This window comes from Cynocephalus volans, chromosome 6 (genome assembly GCF_027409185.1).
Source record: "Cynocephalus volans isolate mCynVol1 chromosome 6, mCynVol1.pri, whole genome shotgun sequence".
Lineage (NCBI taxonomy): Eukaryota > Metazoa > Chordata > Mammalia > Dermoptera > Cynocephalidae > Cynocephalus > Cynocephalus volans.
This window is the reverse complement of record NC_084465.1, coordinates 106,419,813-106,437,043: the sequence shown is the minus strand read 5'-3', so window position 1 is coordinate 106,437,043 and position 17,231 is coordinate 106,419,813. Positions and strand designations below refer to the sequence as shown.

The window sequence follows — 17,231 nt, the reverse complement described above, 5'->3', positions numbered from 1 at the left end:
GATTACAATACATTTCCCTAATACAAAGAACATTGGTCTTGCCAGGGAGAGCCATATGCAGCAAAAAGCACCCTGCAGAAGAACTTTGGTACTGAAATGACTCTGTTTTCATCCAGATATGCTAGTAGCATGTTTATTCAGTGTGGTGCCTCTGCTGAGATAAAAGCAGCTTCCTTCAGATGCTTGACAGTGCCGTTTGTTTAGCTGGAGAACTTAATGAGTAATGAATGTGCTTGTCTGGCCGAAAAAAGTATTCCCACAGCCCATGGCTGTGTTTATAGAGAGCCGAAGAGAGACCATAGGCAGCAATTTGTCTTCTTAGGTATCAGCAAAGTCTTCTCTTTTAACAACTAGAGGATTTATTTTTAACTGCTTGACTCAGTGTTTGTCAGATGATTCGGACCATCAAACTGCAGATTGAAGTCCTCAGTGCGGGGGAAGCTGCAATGGCAAAGGAAAGGGGGCTGGCTGGGAAAAGGGGTGGGATTTTAGAATCGTGCCTCCGTGGCTCTGCCTCCTGATGTGGGAGAGAGTTAAGGGCTTCCAGCAGCATGAGCATATTTGCAGGTCAAGCTAGGAACTAAAGGGTAATGGCTGCCTTTGGCTGCTTAAAGACATAATTGCCCAGTGATTAGGGTATTGTGAGGACCCAGGGACCAGAGTATTCTGAGCACTGCTCTCTGTTCTGCAACTTGAGCTTGCCTCCTGCTTGATGCTGCCTGTCTCCAGAAGCCTCTCACCATGATCGATAGCTCCAAGAAGCAGCAACAGGGCTTCCCAGAGATTTTAACTGCTGGGGATTTCGAACCACTAAAAGAAAAGGAATGCCTTGAGGGGAGCAACCAGAAAAGTCTCAAGGAAGGTCAGTCTGTGTGTGGACAGGGGCAAAACTGCCAAATTCCTATCACCAGGCTAAGCATGTCTGTCTGCTTACCATGCCGTGTGTCTGCTCTCTCTCTGTTCACTCCTATACCTTACATGTTCTAAGTTCTTTGAAATAAAAGCTTAATGCTGCTCTTGGTAACTCCTACTAAAGATTCATTAGCTGATACAACTCTAAGGATTTTTTAATAATTAATACAGTAAAGGGACTTATGAAGCCATTGCTCATTTTAAAATTTTTCCAGGTTCATTTTGTGTATTTTCTCCAATTTTTTTTTGCTCCTCGCCGCCCCCTCCCCCTTTGGAGAGGCCATTTCCTTTTCAGTATTAGAACACTGCTTCTTTTAGGTTTCCAGGAAAATTCATTTTTTCCAACTAACATGTTAATGGTTCTTATTGTTTAAAACCAGGAAGCTATAGCTCTTTCCTAATTAAACCCTAAAATGATGGGTTAATTGGTTTAGTGCACACTGCACTGTTTTGTTTTGTTTTTTTTACAAAGCAAGCAAAGAATAAGCTTGAGAATGCTGTCAATTATTATTGTTAGTGACCACTGCGTAGGCACCTCACTGGTTGCTATAAGAGAATGGCAAGAGGTGTGGGCATTGCTCCTCTGTCCTGGCATACTGAAGTGTGGCAAAACCAGTGCACGGCTTGCTTTACCATAGCATCTGGAGATCAAGAGCCATGGTTTAAGAAATCCAGGGTCTATGAATAAGTTTTTCTTAAACTTGAGACATGACCCCTCCTAATGCCTGTTTAATTTGAAAACTGGTTTTCTAGTCCTGTTTGGGAGACAATAAAAACCCACAATAACCCTTTTTTTTCATTTTACCTGCTTTCAGCTCCTGCCCTCAGCTGCCCCGCGCCCCCGCCCCCACTCACGCTTGCTTATCTTATAGAGACCCAGAGAGTAAATGTAGAGTTGCTCAGCCTATGTAGCACTTAGAACTTCTTCCAAAGGGATATTTTCCTCTTTTTTTTTTTTTTTTTTCCTCACAGACATTTAGAACATAAGAATGTAATGATAGATTGTTACAGATTTGAAAGATAAAAGAAGAAACAATAGTCGTACTTGCTGGAGTTGAACTCCTTTTGGGTATGGGTAGGAAAAACACCTAGACAGAAACAAATGACACACAATGAAGTATAAATAGCTGTTGCTAGGAGCCAAACAATGGGGTTGCCTCTGCTTGTGCACAGCATGCCTTTTGCAGATTCTTATGAAAATCAATACCACTGGAGATTTTAGGACACATTTCTGGAGACTCATTGAGGGGAACTTAAATTTTTTAAACCATTACGTTTTAAAAAGTTTAAGAATTATCTATGCATCATTTTAAGTCAAGTTCAAGTGCTAAGCTCCTATCAATACCATGAATATAAAACAGTTTTCATGCTATTTGAAAAACTGGGAGTAGAAGAAAATGAAATAGAAATAAAAAGATGTCACAACAGCAGAATGTGATTAAGGAGTATAAAAAGCAAGAATTAAAAATATAAAAGCAGGGTAGGAGAATTAGCAACAGGAACAGCAAATTAGAGTTGAAATAATTACATAATGTATATAGATTCTTTCCCTAACAATTCTGACCATGCTTTCAACTTATGTAGGTGCAGTAGTGTAATCGCAAAAGAGCATGGACTCTGGAGTGAGGTACACTTGGGTTCAAGTCCCAGGTGCAACATTTACCAGTTTTGTGACTGGCCAAGTTCACTGCAGTGAGTCTTAATTTCCTCCTCAGTACAATGAGGATAAACAATACCTACTTCATACCGTTTTTTGGAGATGCCGTGTTTACTGCTGGTTTCCTATCCTTTGTGTTTTTTAAATCCAATGTTACATTTCCCTTCTATTTAAAATTTAAATTTTCAAATCTTGCATACATTTACAAAGTAGATAAGTATTCTGCATATTATTGTCATGTAAATATATAGGTATAAAGGGGTAGGAGAGAGAACTTTCATATTTCAAAATACCCCAAAGAAATGATTGGATTATAAAATTCATCTGTCTCACTACAGTTACATTGAACTGAGTTTTGCCTATATCTTAACAGACCATATGTTTCTACTCATTTTCTGCAATAAATAGGATTGAGGGTAAAATAATATCTATAGATATGAAGGGTGATCTACCACCTCAAAGTTAGTGACACTGAAAGGATTACATGTGCATTTAATTAGAATAGAAAAAACTAGAGAAATTTTACAGAAAGCTACTTTTTCATTTGGAGTCGTATGAAAATAATTTGGTTCCCTATGCAAAATTGAACTCCTGAAATTCAGTGTGTCACGTTTACTCCTGCGATGGACACTATTGGTCAGCTTTTCAGTATCGTAGAATGTGTTAAGGGGCACTTATTAAAAATATTTGTTATATTTCACACTAACAGTGTTTGGTTTTCTACTTATTTTTTGCAAAGATGGTTTTTGTTTGTTTGAAAGAGCAACCTCTAGAATTTGTTTTAATGTCTGAATCATAGGTTTATAGGTAAAATGAAGGATAAATTTTGGTTCATTTAATTCTAATCACATAGACACAAGCTGGGTCTCCCCAGTTGTTTCTGACATGTGTCTCCTGTAAAGGATTTGCAGGCTACTCTGCTTCTCGGGTAATTGCTTTCTTTCTTGCTTACATTGGGATATTTTAGAATTCCTGTAATTGCTCATAGCACTAATTGACCGAAATTATTATGGGGAGGGAAATAGACTTTGGAAGCAAATAATCATAGGATTCATGAATTTATGTGATACTTTAACAGGAAAATTTAGTAATACCTTTTGCAAATTGAAAAGAGGAGAAAGTTCTAAGTGCCGACCACCTATGAATAGTTGTCATCACTTACCAGAGAATTGTTTGGACAGTAAAGCATATCAGCTCTCAGTTTTGTTAATGCTTACATAAACTTTTTGATAAATACCAACCAGTGTGTGTAGTTGGAGAATTTAATTATTTTCATCTCTATGTGAGAATAGCAGTAAATGTCATGAATTCCCCTAACAAATTCAAAATTGAGAATTCTCCTTAGACTAGTTTCTTTTGTCAAAGCAGCAACAGGGAATTTCAACTTTTAACTGGTCTACAAAAGGCTTTGAACATTTACTAATTATGCTCAACACGCATGAGATTAAAATCTAATTTAAATCTACAACTAAGAAGGATATTACAAGCCACTCTGACTTGACAGTTGAAGAATTGATAACTACGAATTTTCAGGAAAATCAAATAAATTGAGATGATTTAATTCAGATAAGTATGTTAATATGAGTCATTATTGAAATGAATCATAATACCAGTGTGACTAGCTAGTTATTCAAGGAATCTTCAAAAATTTATGGACGGATTTGTATTATCTTTTAATTCACTTTTTCCACAAACTTTTTGAGGTACCCTCGTTTTCCATATTTATCAAAGACAAAATGGTAGCAAATGGAATTAAAAAGGAAAACTTGAAGTGTGACATAAAGAGCTCTTGAATGTTGAAAATAAGATGCCACAGAAAGAAAGCTGGGTTGTGTATTAACTACTTTGACTAAATCTGCTCTGACGAACAGCCCCAAAATGCAATATTTCAACCAATCAAAGTATATTTCTTGCTCAAAACGCAGTCCAGTGTGGGTTGGACATTTATCATAGGCAGCTGTCCTTCCAGAAGTGACTTGGGGATCTAGGCTCCTGTCATTGTGTGGCTCAATCATGGGTGTTGGGGAGGGGGGAGGGTTACAGATTTGGGGGACCACATTCCCAATTCTGCCACAGACTGTTTAATAACAGCTGGGATGAAGTATGTACAAGTTTGTGATAGACAGCTTAGTAAACAGTGGAGCAGATTAATGTGTTGTACTGGGACACATCTATAGAAGATTTATTTAAGAAGAAAATGAACATTTGCTTGAGATATTCTGAGTAATCCAACCTGGGAAAATAGGTTAAATAAATACCTTTGCCAAAGCACCAAAACTTTTTTAGATGATGGAAATTATCTTATACATATTCTACTATGCTGTTCATTAGCCACATATGGCTGTTTATATTTAAATTTAAAGTAATTTAAATGAAATAAAATTTTTAAAAATTCAGCTCCTCGGTCACATTAGCAACATTTCAACTGCTCAGCAGCCACATATGGCTAGCGGCTGCCACATTGAACATTTCAATCGCTGCAGAATGTTCTACTGGATAGCTCTTTCTACACTTCTCTCATCCCAGTTCTGCAGGCCCAAAATCTCTTAAAACCCAATTTCTGTGCCATTCTCTAAAGAAAGTCACTTGTTCCCATTAGCTAAAAATAATTTCTTATTTCCTGTATATTACCAATAATTTTATCTGCATCTTTTTATGGCATTTAACCTTAGACCACTGTGATATATATCTGCACTGTCTTCACTATTAGACCATAATATTTTTCGGAGATAGAATCATGGTTTGGCCCATTTTTGTACCTCACCTCCAAAGTCCTGCATCTCAAAAGACACATTATTATTATGCCACAAGTATATAAGGAGTATTATACCCCTCCCTGCCTTCTTAAACAGAATATAAATTGAACTATTACCATTCAGATATAATTTATAATTCGGCTATATTAATGGCTCACCCAAAATGTAATGCCTTGGTACCTTTAAGACACCATTGAGGTATGTAAAATTGCTTGCCCATGTACAAGGTGATCCCTAGATTGTTACTAGATTACTAGAATTGTTATTTATTGTTTGATTTTTGTCATCTGCTACTCCTGGCTGCTCTTCCTTTTCTAATCTGCTGCTTCTAATCATCTTTAAAATAGGCAACAAAATGTAATCATGGAATTCTGATTCTGTTGTTGATTCAACTAAAATTTATGAAGCCATAGTGGGAGAAACAGACAAATAAATAGGCAGTTAAAACAAACAGTGCTACAAATCCTTCCATAAGTAAAGCACATGAATTTTGCAATATCTACTTTGATTTCTCTGGGAATTTTTTCTTTGTTTTCCGCCAGCCTCCTAATTGAAAGTGTCATACAAGTGAGTTACCACTAAATTAATGTTTTTAAAAAGTAAATTTGAAAAGACTTTAACACCTACGAGGGAAGGGGCTAAGCCTGTCATGTTCACCACTGTTGGTAGCTCATAGCCCATGGCACGTGCTTCTCACCTCAGTAAATGTTACTTCAGATCGGGGGGTGATATCTCCTGGGTAGAATAATCAGGAACCTGTTCTTGGGGCTGCTGTGGTTCTCCTGATTCTATCACCTGAAGGAAAAAGGTACATCAAAATAAGAATTTAACCCATTTTAAAGTCTGCATGTGGTATTGTAGTAGGCCTTGACTGCTATTTTATTCATCTCACTGCAGCAATGTGATATGTTATCATGACATCATTCTAATTTTATTTAAAAGCTTTCAGGAAAAATATAGATAAGTTTGAAACATTGGGTTTTCAGCTGTTTCCTAATGATAGCTTTATCACAGTTTTTAAAAACAGGCTTCAGAATGGCAAAGAGAATAATCTTATCATTTCTTTGTGTCTTCCCAGCTGTATTAGTCAGCTCAGGCTACCATAAGAAAATGCCACAGAATGCATGGCTTAAACAGCAGAAATTAATTTTCTCAAGTTCTGGGGGCTGGTAAGTCCGATAAGGTTCAGTTTCTGATGAGGGCTCCCTCCTGGTTGTGGCCTTCTTGCTGTATGCTCACGTGGCCTTTCCTATGTGTGCCCGCACAGAAAGAGGATAAATATCTCCACTGTCTCTTCTTATGAGGACACTAATCCTATTGGCTTAAGAACCCACCCTTATGACCTCATTTAACTTTACTTCCTAAAGGCCCCATCTCCAAATACAGTTGCATTTTGGGTTAGGGCTTCAGCATACAAATTTGGGAGGGAGACAATTCAGTCCATAACACCAGTGAATTCTTATAGGTGTAATAACTTTTTCTATTGGAATTATAATGTACAGGATTTTTTATAAGATAGAGGTAAAGTTATCAAAAGCATTGTTGACGTTATTTGGTACAGTGTCCAAAACTTCTTAGAATATCAGGGAATATTTCTTTTTGTGTGCTAAGATTTTTTTTTTTTTTTTTTTTTTTTAGAAAATTATCCTATGAAGGCTGGCCAGTTTAGCTTAATTGGTTAAAGCCCGGTGTTGTAACACCAAGGTCAAGGGTTCAGATCCCTTAACTGGTCAGCCACAAAGAAAAAAAAAAAAAAGAAAATTATCCTATGAAAATACTACTTAATTTATTATTAGTTCTGGCTGTACCTCTCATTAGTTGTATGAACTTGGCTAAGTGCTTAATTTCTCTGTAAAAATAATTATCAGTACCCATATCGTAGGATGTGATGAAGGTTAGATAAGGCGACACATGTAAAGCTCCCAGAATGGCGCCTGATACACAGTAAACCCTCCTAAATGTGAAAGCTCTATTTGTCCTTTCCAGTTTGGGGCAAAGTAAAACCAATTTCTGGGCTGCTGAAGCAGGTGAATGCACCAGGCTGGTGATTTCCCAACTGAATAAAAGTTCTGAGGAGCTGTGTCTAGTCTCTGCCTGTTGGTTAGTATAAATACAGTTCTCATAGAGAGTTATAGGAGCTATGAGTTTTGGCCTGCGTGTTAATATGCTAGAGTTATACTTTTTTTTGTTTGAGTCAAAACAGTAGAGCCAGTAGATTGTCTGTCTTGGGATCTATACACCAAAGCATCCAAACATCAGACTCTTTTTACACCTACTACTTTTATAAAACATGCCATTGTGATGCCTAAGCAGCGATTGGCTGTTGTGTGTAGCAAGGGGTAATAGGGTGACCCTCCAGGCTGTGCATGGCTACTTGGTATGGCATCATCTGGATCACTGTGCACGGCTGCTGTGATATTAAGATAACACACTAGTGATGACAGTTGTTGGTTGTCTTCATGTTTTTTTGGTGAGCAAATTCCATAAGTGTGTGTATAGATATATATACACACATGTAATATATATGTGTATATGAATGTATATGTGTATACCAGCTGAATCCACAAAATGGGAAGAAAAACTAAGAGAATCCCATCCCGAATCAAGTGACCTCAACAGAGTAGCATGTGCCTACTATTCTGGGAAAAACAAGGTAAACAGTATTCCACTGTTTTCTTATTTTATTGTTAATTGTTCTTTTAGTCAGAGAGCCCACCTTAGGGCTTGTACCTTAAGAAGTTTCAGAATCTTTTATACAACTTAAATTTTCTCATTATAGAGATATTAGGAAGCAGAGTTTTAACCCATCCCTGCCTACCTATAGCTGCTCATTGAAATTCTAATACAGTGGTGGAATGTAGAATTTTTGATTGCCCCCAGAATAAGAAAAATAGTATCTTCTCTTGGAACTATGTAAGTAAGAAGTTTAGAAGTTCGGGCAGAGAACCAGCCAGTATGGTCCTACAGGTTAAAATTTACTTGTTTGAAAAAGCAGATCAAATATTGCTTTAACTTACCTCTTTGCATTGCTGGTGATAGGGCAATTAAGTGGATTATTTTGCTTTTGAAGTGCCTGTTATTTGTGTTATATTTTAATCTATCCCACTATGTACATGATTGCCACTATTTTTTAACCAAATGAGATGTTTCAAATGAATATACATGTAACATCTTTCTGTATGTCTGCCAAAGGCTAATGTTATCTCTGCCATTCTGTACCAGGCCCCTCCTTTGACATCACATTGTCATACCATGAGAAGCATGTTTTAAATTCATTCCAACTTTTGACAAAAAGGAGAAGGGAATTTGTGTGAAGGTATGATCAGTTTAAAGATACATGCCCCATTTTTAGCAGTCTGTTTCCATGGCAACAGAAGGAGCAGCAGCCAACCAGAGAGTTATCAAAGCTCCTGTAAATTTCCAAGGCTGAGTGTTGAAAACAATGTCTTCCTGACCTCATGCTGCAGATTAATGCAGAAAACCTACAGTGTCTTAGCCTGGAGTAAAGGCAATTCTGGTAGCATTTTAGTTTTTACTTCATTTTGCTCTTTAATTCCTAATAGAGAGAAATGCTGTGTTCTGTATTGCGACCTTTTTATAAACAAGGAACAGTGGTTTAGAATTCTGCAGTCGGTACAACCTACTTCCTCTACTCCCCTCACCTTAGTGTATTTAATTAGGATGCAATAGACTTCCCTACATGAAAGGCAGCATATTTCCTACTTGGTCTAAGGTGCAACTTTCTCAAAAGCTAATTTGCAATTTTTTAGTTTACTTGATGTTGCTCCCTTTTTAACAGAAAATAGTCATGATATTAAAATTTCTGATCAAAATGCTGTCTGCTCTTTGTAGTGGCTGAGGTTTAGATTTATGTGCACACTGTGTAACTCTGTTCTTGTTTCAGACAGGAAGTGGTGATGGAAGTTTGTTTAATCAGTGCAGATAGCACGGATTTTACAGGACAAACTACCATTTTATTCTTGGCCTTTTTACATTCCATTTTTTAAAATTACTTGAAGAAGAACTTTATTTTATAATTGGCAGATTAGACCCCTGAAAATATAACCCAAAATCTGTGATCTTCTGTTGCTACTTTTTATCATCTATGAGAGTTACTTACTTGCTTTGTCTCTTCTTTAATGCAGCATGAATTTCACATTAATTGCAAATGGAGATGAAAAGAAATTAGTATCTACCACTTTTTCTTGGTCTTCTGTACTTCTTTGTCCATAGACTCCCCTTTTAGTCTCTTTTATCCTTCAAAACAACATAATTACATTTTCTCTTCTGTTCCCACCACCATCAATTCAAAAGAAACCCCAAACCCCGAATTTGCACAATAAAGTGAAAGTGTTGGTTTTTTCCCATGATAATCACTTGCCCATAGAAAATCCTTTTGGTAATATATTCTTAAATGTGGCATAGTATTCTCCTTTCTTAGAAAATAGTAATTCAGTTATGTACTCTAAGTATATGCCATGCAAATTTAAGTAACACATATTTATTAAAACTTCTGTCTATGGTAAGCATTGTAGAAGGTGCTAGAAATGTAAGGATGAGGTCTAGTGGGGGAAATAGAGGCAAAAAAAACCCATGGAATTCAATGTGATGAGGAATATATAATGTAACTGTTATCACATCATTAAAAGACAAGTCACCATTAATGGTTAATGGAATTATGGTGATGACGGGGACAGCGGGGGTGGGTGGGAAATAAGAAATTTGAGTATTAAGAAAATAGTTTCTTAAAATCTCTTCTGTTCTTTTTTTTTTTTAATTGAGGTGAAATTCACATAATATAAAATTAACCATTTTAAAGTGAACAATTCAGTGGCATTTTATACGTTCACAAAATTGTGCAACCATCACATCTATCAAGATCCAAAGCATTTTCATCACCCCAAAAGAAAACCCCACAGCCATTAAGCTGTTGCTCCCATGACCCATCCCCCAGTCCCTGACAACCACCAATCTGTACTCTCTCAGGATTTACCAATTTGGGATATTTCATATAAATTCATACAACATGCAACCTCTTGTGTCTGGCTTCTTTCATGTAGCATAATGTTTTTCAGGTTCATCCACATTGTGGTATGTATCAATTATTAATTCCTTTTTATGTCTAAGTAATACTCCATTGTGTGGGTGTACCACAGTTTGTTTATCCAGTCATCTGTTGATGACATTTGGATTGTTTCCACCTTTTGGCTGCTGTGATAGTTTTGCTATGAACATGTGTATACATGTATTTGTTTGAATACCTGTTTTTAATTCTTTTCATTTCACCCAGGAGTAGAATTGCTGGGCTACAATTGTTATTAACTAAAATTTTATATAATGAGCTTTAGAAAGATTTGCTAAATTTACATCTAATTTTGTTAAAATTTGTTCTAATTTTGTATCTTATGGTCTTATTCTCTGATAAAAATGATATAGTTCAGAGCCAGTGAATGACTCGCCAAATAGTTTTCTGACAGACTTCTCTCTTCCCAGACTGTTGCCTTTATTAGTTGGAGTGTTTTGATGGTAATACATAATCATGTCCCTCTTTCCAACTTGCTTTTCACAGTCTGCAGTGATTAATTCAAACCTCCTTCACTGGCCTCAAAACTAACTTTCCCTTTATCCATCTCACTTTCAACAGATGACCTTTCTTCCTACTTCTTGGAGAAAATAAAAGCCATTATCTGGGAACTCCCCAGACATCCCTGATCAAAGCTATAAAACTACCTGTAACAGTATCCAAGACTCATTACCCTCCTTTTATGATAACGTGTCTTCCAACAAAGGCTCTCCTTGTATGTTCTGAATGCTTTCCCTACTGCCATCAAGGATTCATTCTTTCATTCATATTCATTCGCATTCCTTCCCTTTCCTCCCCTTCCCTCTCTCTTGCTCTTCACCAGTTACAAACTTGAAGTCCTCTTCCAACTTGAAGCTCCCACCACCCAAGCTTTCACTCTCTCTCCTGGGCTTCCATTAACTGCACCCACACTCTTGCATCTCCTTTACTCCTTTACCTCCTCCACTCTGACCTGCATCCACCAGTCTATGAAAATAGCTCCTTTGTGTATTAAACAGCAGTATTTGACCCAACTGATCACGACCCCCCTCTAGAAACACTTTTACACACAGCCTCCTGGTTCCTCCGCCTTCTTAGGCAGCTTCTTCTGACTTCCTTTGTTGGATCTTCTTTCCCTCTCTGACCTATAAATGGGCTTTTAATGGCTTTCTGAAGAGCTCAGTCTTGGGCTTCTTTTGCCCTTTCTATTTATATTCTATTCTACCTTAGCAAACTCCCATGGCTTCAAATACTATGTGACAACTTCCAAATTCCAATCTCTTGCTAAGGTCTACCTTCTTTCTGAAATCTGGACCCATAGAGCCAATTGCCATTTGGACATTTCCACTTCCAATCCAGACATGTCCAAGACTGAACTTCCTAATGGCCAACATATGTTCCTTATCTCAATAAACAGGCTACCTAGGTGTTTAAGCCTGAAACCCAGGAATCATCTTTGCGATTTCTTTTTCCTTCAAACCTAGCATCCAATCTCTTACCACATACTGCTGATTTTATTCTAAATATATCTCAAATCTGTCCATTACACTTCTCAGCTGTGTTGGAATTTAAGAAAAAAATAAATCCTGTGCTCAAGTTTCTACCCTGGAACATCAGAAAAATTCTACCAAATTTATAAATACATGCGGTTTACAAGAGAAAGCTTAACCTGAGCTTCTGACAAACACTGTAAATATCTCCCCATTGAGTTAAAAACCCAGCTCCATCACCCTCACTAATTCTTTGGATATCTTATGGTCCCTTACTGCTTATTATACAATCCTTTACTGTGATTTGGCATGATATCATCAGTACCGTTAGGTGAGAGGAGGCAATCTGTTTCTGAATTTAATTTTACCTTAAAACTGATAATATATATTGTGGTGATGGGTGGGGAAGAAAAGGTACTCTTTTACTATGTAAGTGGGACTATAGATTGGTGCAACCATTTGGATGGCAAAGTGACTCTGTCTAAAATTTAAATGCATATTCCATTATTAGAAATTTAATCTGTAGATATACCATCAAAGAATGTCCCAAAAAATGAATAAGGATATTCACTGTAGCTTTGTTTATAATAGCAAAAAATCTGGTAACATAAGTGTTTATGATTAATACATCCATATGTTAGATACAGCCATTAAGAAGAAAGAACTAGATTCCATGGAGTTTTTTTAAAGCAAATTACCAAACTGTGATCCAATCCCATGTGTTTCCTTTGCATATTTTATACATAATATTGCTGAAATAGTCCCAAAACATTTTCGGGAGCCATAGAAATCTAACAGTGGTTACCTTTGGGGAGAAGCACTGGAGGTCTAGGATGAGGTGGATTAACTTTTACTTTTAATACCTTTTTTATGTGCATATGCAATTTTATGTTAACAAACAAATAGGAAATTTTATTGTAAAACATGGATTCTTAAGTCAAGGTATTAGGAGTACCTAATACCTTGATAGGTACTTGATAGTCATCTATTTCTGAGTCCCAGGCTCAGAAGGAAACCCTTCATGATGAGACTTCTTTTCCTTTGACTGCAAATAAACCATTCACAGCAAAGAACTATAAATCTATGAATCTTTGTGGAATTAAACTTTTTTAAGTCCTATGGTTTTACATTTGGGAAAAAAAGTGTTTATCTTCACCAAGTGTCTAAAGTAATAATAGTAGTAACAATGATAGTAACAGCCACCACCACTGTTAAACATTAATTTTTCAGGAAAAGTAAAAGTAGCTCATCAGTCTTTTGCCCATTCATTATAAGTTTTTTCAAGATGTGGTTAGTCTTTACCTGATTAAACAAATGCAATTCTAAATTTGGTCACTAAACTACTGCTTGGTAAAACACAGAAACAAGGATTGAATGGAGGCCAATTAATCCCTCCTATATCCAAGCTCAGAGGATGAGGATGTTGGCTTTTCTAAATTGTCTTGTTTTTTTAAACAATATAAAATAAATTTTTGCCCAAGTCCAATTGCTTCATTCTCTTAACTCCTCAAACATGTGTTTGAAAAATAAACAACTAAAACCAGGATCTGTTTATTGCCTAGTATTGACTTCAGGGTCATATAATACACAGCCAATTCTAGAGCATTCTTTAGTTTTCCATCTTTGCTTTTGCCTTTGGTTCACCCAGCCTTTACTTGACTACTCAGGTTTTTAGTTTGTTCATTTTTTTTCATTCCTTATGCTGCTAAAGTATGTTTTGTCTGTTGTCCTATAATTAAGTAGTGCACGTCGGGTCCTCTAACTTGCAGATAGATGCTCATCTCCTTTCCCCTAATCAGTCTACCCTCCTTCATACCCCACAACTGAAATCTAGCTATTCATAAGGAATTTACAAAACCATAGCTGCCTGTTTCTCAGAAAGTGTCATTTCTGCCTTGTTTTTGTAACACACAGTCTTCAGATGTCCCCTTGCAAACTCTATGGGCCAAAGCTGTGCTTTGTCTTGACTTGCTCAACTCATGCTAAACTGCTCTGTGTTATTAATATGCCGCATAATGTGTGGGGCTTTTTAGAGTAAAAAGGCACTTTAATTACATACTAAGGAACCATTTTAAACATTCTACTTAGAGAAACAAAAGAAATAGACATATCATCTTGGTTCAGAAAGCAGCTGAAAATTTTGAACTGGGGTATAAGTATTATGTGAAAGAAGTTATTGTATTTTAAGATTTTTTTATTGGAAACTAATCTTAAAATTTTGTTCTAAAAGCACTTTAAACCATTTAGAAGCAGGGGAAAGGAACTAAAAGATACTTTTTGACTTCTAAACTGTTTGTGATGCTGAGAATGACATTTCCAGTTTAGCATTAGGTAAGCTACCTTTCATTTTTTGGAATGGTGATTAAAATCAAATTTTTACTTTTCAACGAATGAAATACTGCCATTTGCAACAACATGGATGGACCTTGAGAGAATTATATTAAGTGAAACAAGTCAGGCACAGAAAGAGAAATACCACATGTTCTCACTTATTGGAGGGAACTAAAAATTAATATATAAATTCACACACACACATACACACACACACACACAAACCGGGGGGGGGGGAAGAAGATATAACAACCACAATTATTTGAAGTTGATGCGACAAGCAAACAGAAGGGACATTGTTGGGGGGGAGGGGGGAGGGAGAAGGGAGGGTGGTTTTGGTGAAGGGGAGCATTAATCAGCTACAATGTATATCGACAAAATAAAGTTAAAAAAATAAAAATAAAAATAAAAATAAAAAAATAAAAAAATAAAAAAATAAAAAAAAAAATTTTACTTTTCTTGTATAAAAATAGAGAAAGTTCAAAACATTTCTGCTGACATAATACTAGTTCTATCTGTTATGACAAGGAATGAGCATTAAGTAAAATTTTCAAAATTATATGCATTTTTCTCCATGTTAAAATGTAATAGGAAACCATGAATGTTAGCCCAAAGAGATAATAAGATATATCATCTTAGAAGAATTCAATAATTAAAAAATTTTCCCCGAATGAAATGGATATAATGTCATCTGTGTCCATGTTCTCACATGTCTACTGTAATTCCAGAAGATGATGATTTGTATATGAAGAAATTAGTCTCATTACTTTTTGATTGTGCCTTATGTAGATCACATAGGGATATTCCTCCTTCTAGAAATTTAAATTAAGGAAATAACTGGAAATGAGGAATAAACTTTATATAGTAATTCCACCATAGTATTATTTGTATTGGCAAAAACTGGGTACTTAAGTGATAAATAGGGACTATTTAGTGAAACTATGATATGTCCACCCAACAGAATATTTCATATAGCCATTAAAATAATAAGAATATTTATTATGGTATGTACACTGTGAGCACTGTATATAGAAGCAAAGAATCAAAAATTATGCTTAGATAAGACAGAGGAAATACAAGTATACCAATACGGTAACAGTAGTTTTGTCTCTAGTTGATGATATTATCGGCAATTTTCCTTTTTTTGTTTCTTCAGCCTACTTTTTAATATTTCCTTATTTTGTGTAATAAACATATATCATTCTTATAATGCAAACAAATGAAAAGATTTTTTTTAATTTAAAAAAAACGCCTTGGACTCAAGCTAGGTAAGAAAGATGTCATAAATAGTGTAAGCAAATGGATTTATAACTCTGTATCCTTCCATTGATGGGGGTCATTTGTGTGCTCTTGTGAGTTTTATCTGGAAATACACAGTTGTTTTAGAATTCTCAACTTAGAGTAAATGTTTTGCACAGAGAATACAATGCTACCTGTAAGGGATATATTTTTTTTATATCTGCCCCCCCCCTTTTTTTTAGAAAATCAAACAGGCTTAAACCCTGTTTTAAACCTTAATTTGAAGCTTAAGGACTTCTTAAGACCATATGTTTTATTTTCTACAGTTTTCAAAGATAAACACATTATCGGAAAAATATTCAAATGTAATTGTAACGTGAATTCTATATCACTCTATTACTTATGTCCTTTGCTTTCTGAAAAGATGTGGGCACTTCAGCCACTGAGTGTTTTGGACAATTTTCCTCCTGAGAACTCTGTAGCTCTGCATGTATTCTTTTCTTACATGAAGTTATTTGCAAGATGGCCATGGAAGATACTGAATGCTAATCAACTTACTAATAGGATGCAGACTATGATGTTATCTAGGCAGCTGTGCCGCCACCACCACCACTGCTGCCACAACCTGAGGAAAGTGGTGCTGGGCCAGTCTCTAGTCTTTGGTTTGCTGCCCAGAAATGAAATCTTGTCAACACATGCTGAGTGTGTCTGGTTTTCCAGAGATCAGCCAGCGTACGAATGTTCAGCTGTGCAACAGGACAGGCGACATGCAGTGATCTGGGCCTTCTCTCCTCCATGCAGATGTGAACACTCTAGGGTGAGCATGGGGCTGCAAAGGGAGAAGAGGGTTTTAAGGCTTAATCCATGAAGAGCCCAGAGAAACTTAAAAAAGCATCTTCATCCCCCAACCATGAATGCCTCTCTGATCCTTAAAAGAGTTGGGTCCTCTATTTTCAGGGTCTCTTACTTCTTTCACGGTCCTAAAAAAGCACCAACAAATTCCAGTGTTGCATGACAACTAAGCTGTCTATGTTATTCAAGCCATGTTCTTCCTGGCCTTGGATATTCTGCCTCTACGGTGCAGATATCTGTTGTCATTTATTATACATTATTATTATTAATTTTTTTTACTAATTTGGTGAGTGGGAAGTACTGAAAGGAAGTTTGATATTTTCTAAAATTATGAGCCTGTGCCTATTTGATTGGTACTTTTTATAACTAGTGCTTGTTCTCAGAGTAGTCTTTGTCAAGTTGTGAGCGACTGGTTGTATTTGGTATAAATGAATACTGTAATTGAGTTTTTTTTTTTTTTGGTAGTTAGCATTAATTTTAATTAAGCTTGTATTTCTGTACCCACATAAATGCATACATATATGTTTACATATATAAATGTAAATACTTACATATATGAAATATATGTGTATATATATAAAAATTTCTTCATAAGGTCTATCCTGTCCTTCAAAAAGGCATTTTAAAACAACATCTCCCATGCCCTAGATTTTCTGATCCTGCTGTTTTCCCCCATTGCACTTACCATCTTCTATCATAGTATATTTATTAATTTGTTTTGTTTTTTTTGTTTTTTTTTTAAATTTTATTTTGTCGATATACATTGTAGCTGATTATTGCTGTAATTGAGTTTTAATAATGACCAAAAGTAGCAATGTACCTAAGTCTCTCTCAGTAGGGAATTATGCCTCATATTCAATATAATGTGTCCAGTACTGTCCAACTATTCATATAGATAAAAACTAACAAAAGCTGGGTAATAACAGAGTTAA

The 17,231-nt window shown here is 36.0% G+C and overlaps 1 protein-coding gene across 7 annotated transcripts in view; it reads left to right on the top strand.

Annotated features, from left to right (window-relative positions):
* Positions 1 to 17,231, top strand: part of MRTFB (myocardin related transcription factor B) — a 179,973-nt gene that overhangs the window by 106,974 nt on the left and 55,768 nt on the right. Inside the window, exon 1 of one of the 7 annotated variants that reach the window (XM_063098761.1) lies at positions 478 to 862. The exons of the other annotated variants lie outside the window; for them this stretch is intronic. Within the exon in view, the coding sequence (XP_062954831.1) occupies positions 742 to 862 (121 nt within the window). The 5' untranslated portion in view covers positions 478 to 741. Of the gene's footprint in view, positions 1 to 477; positions 863 to 17,231 lie in introns of those variants that run through there. 7 annotated transcript variants of the gene reach the window in all.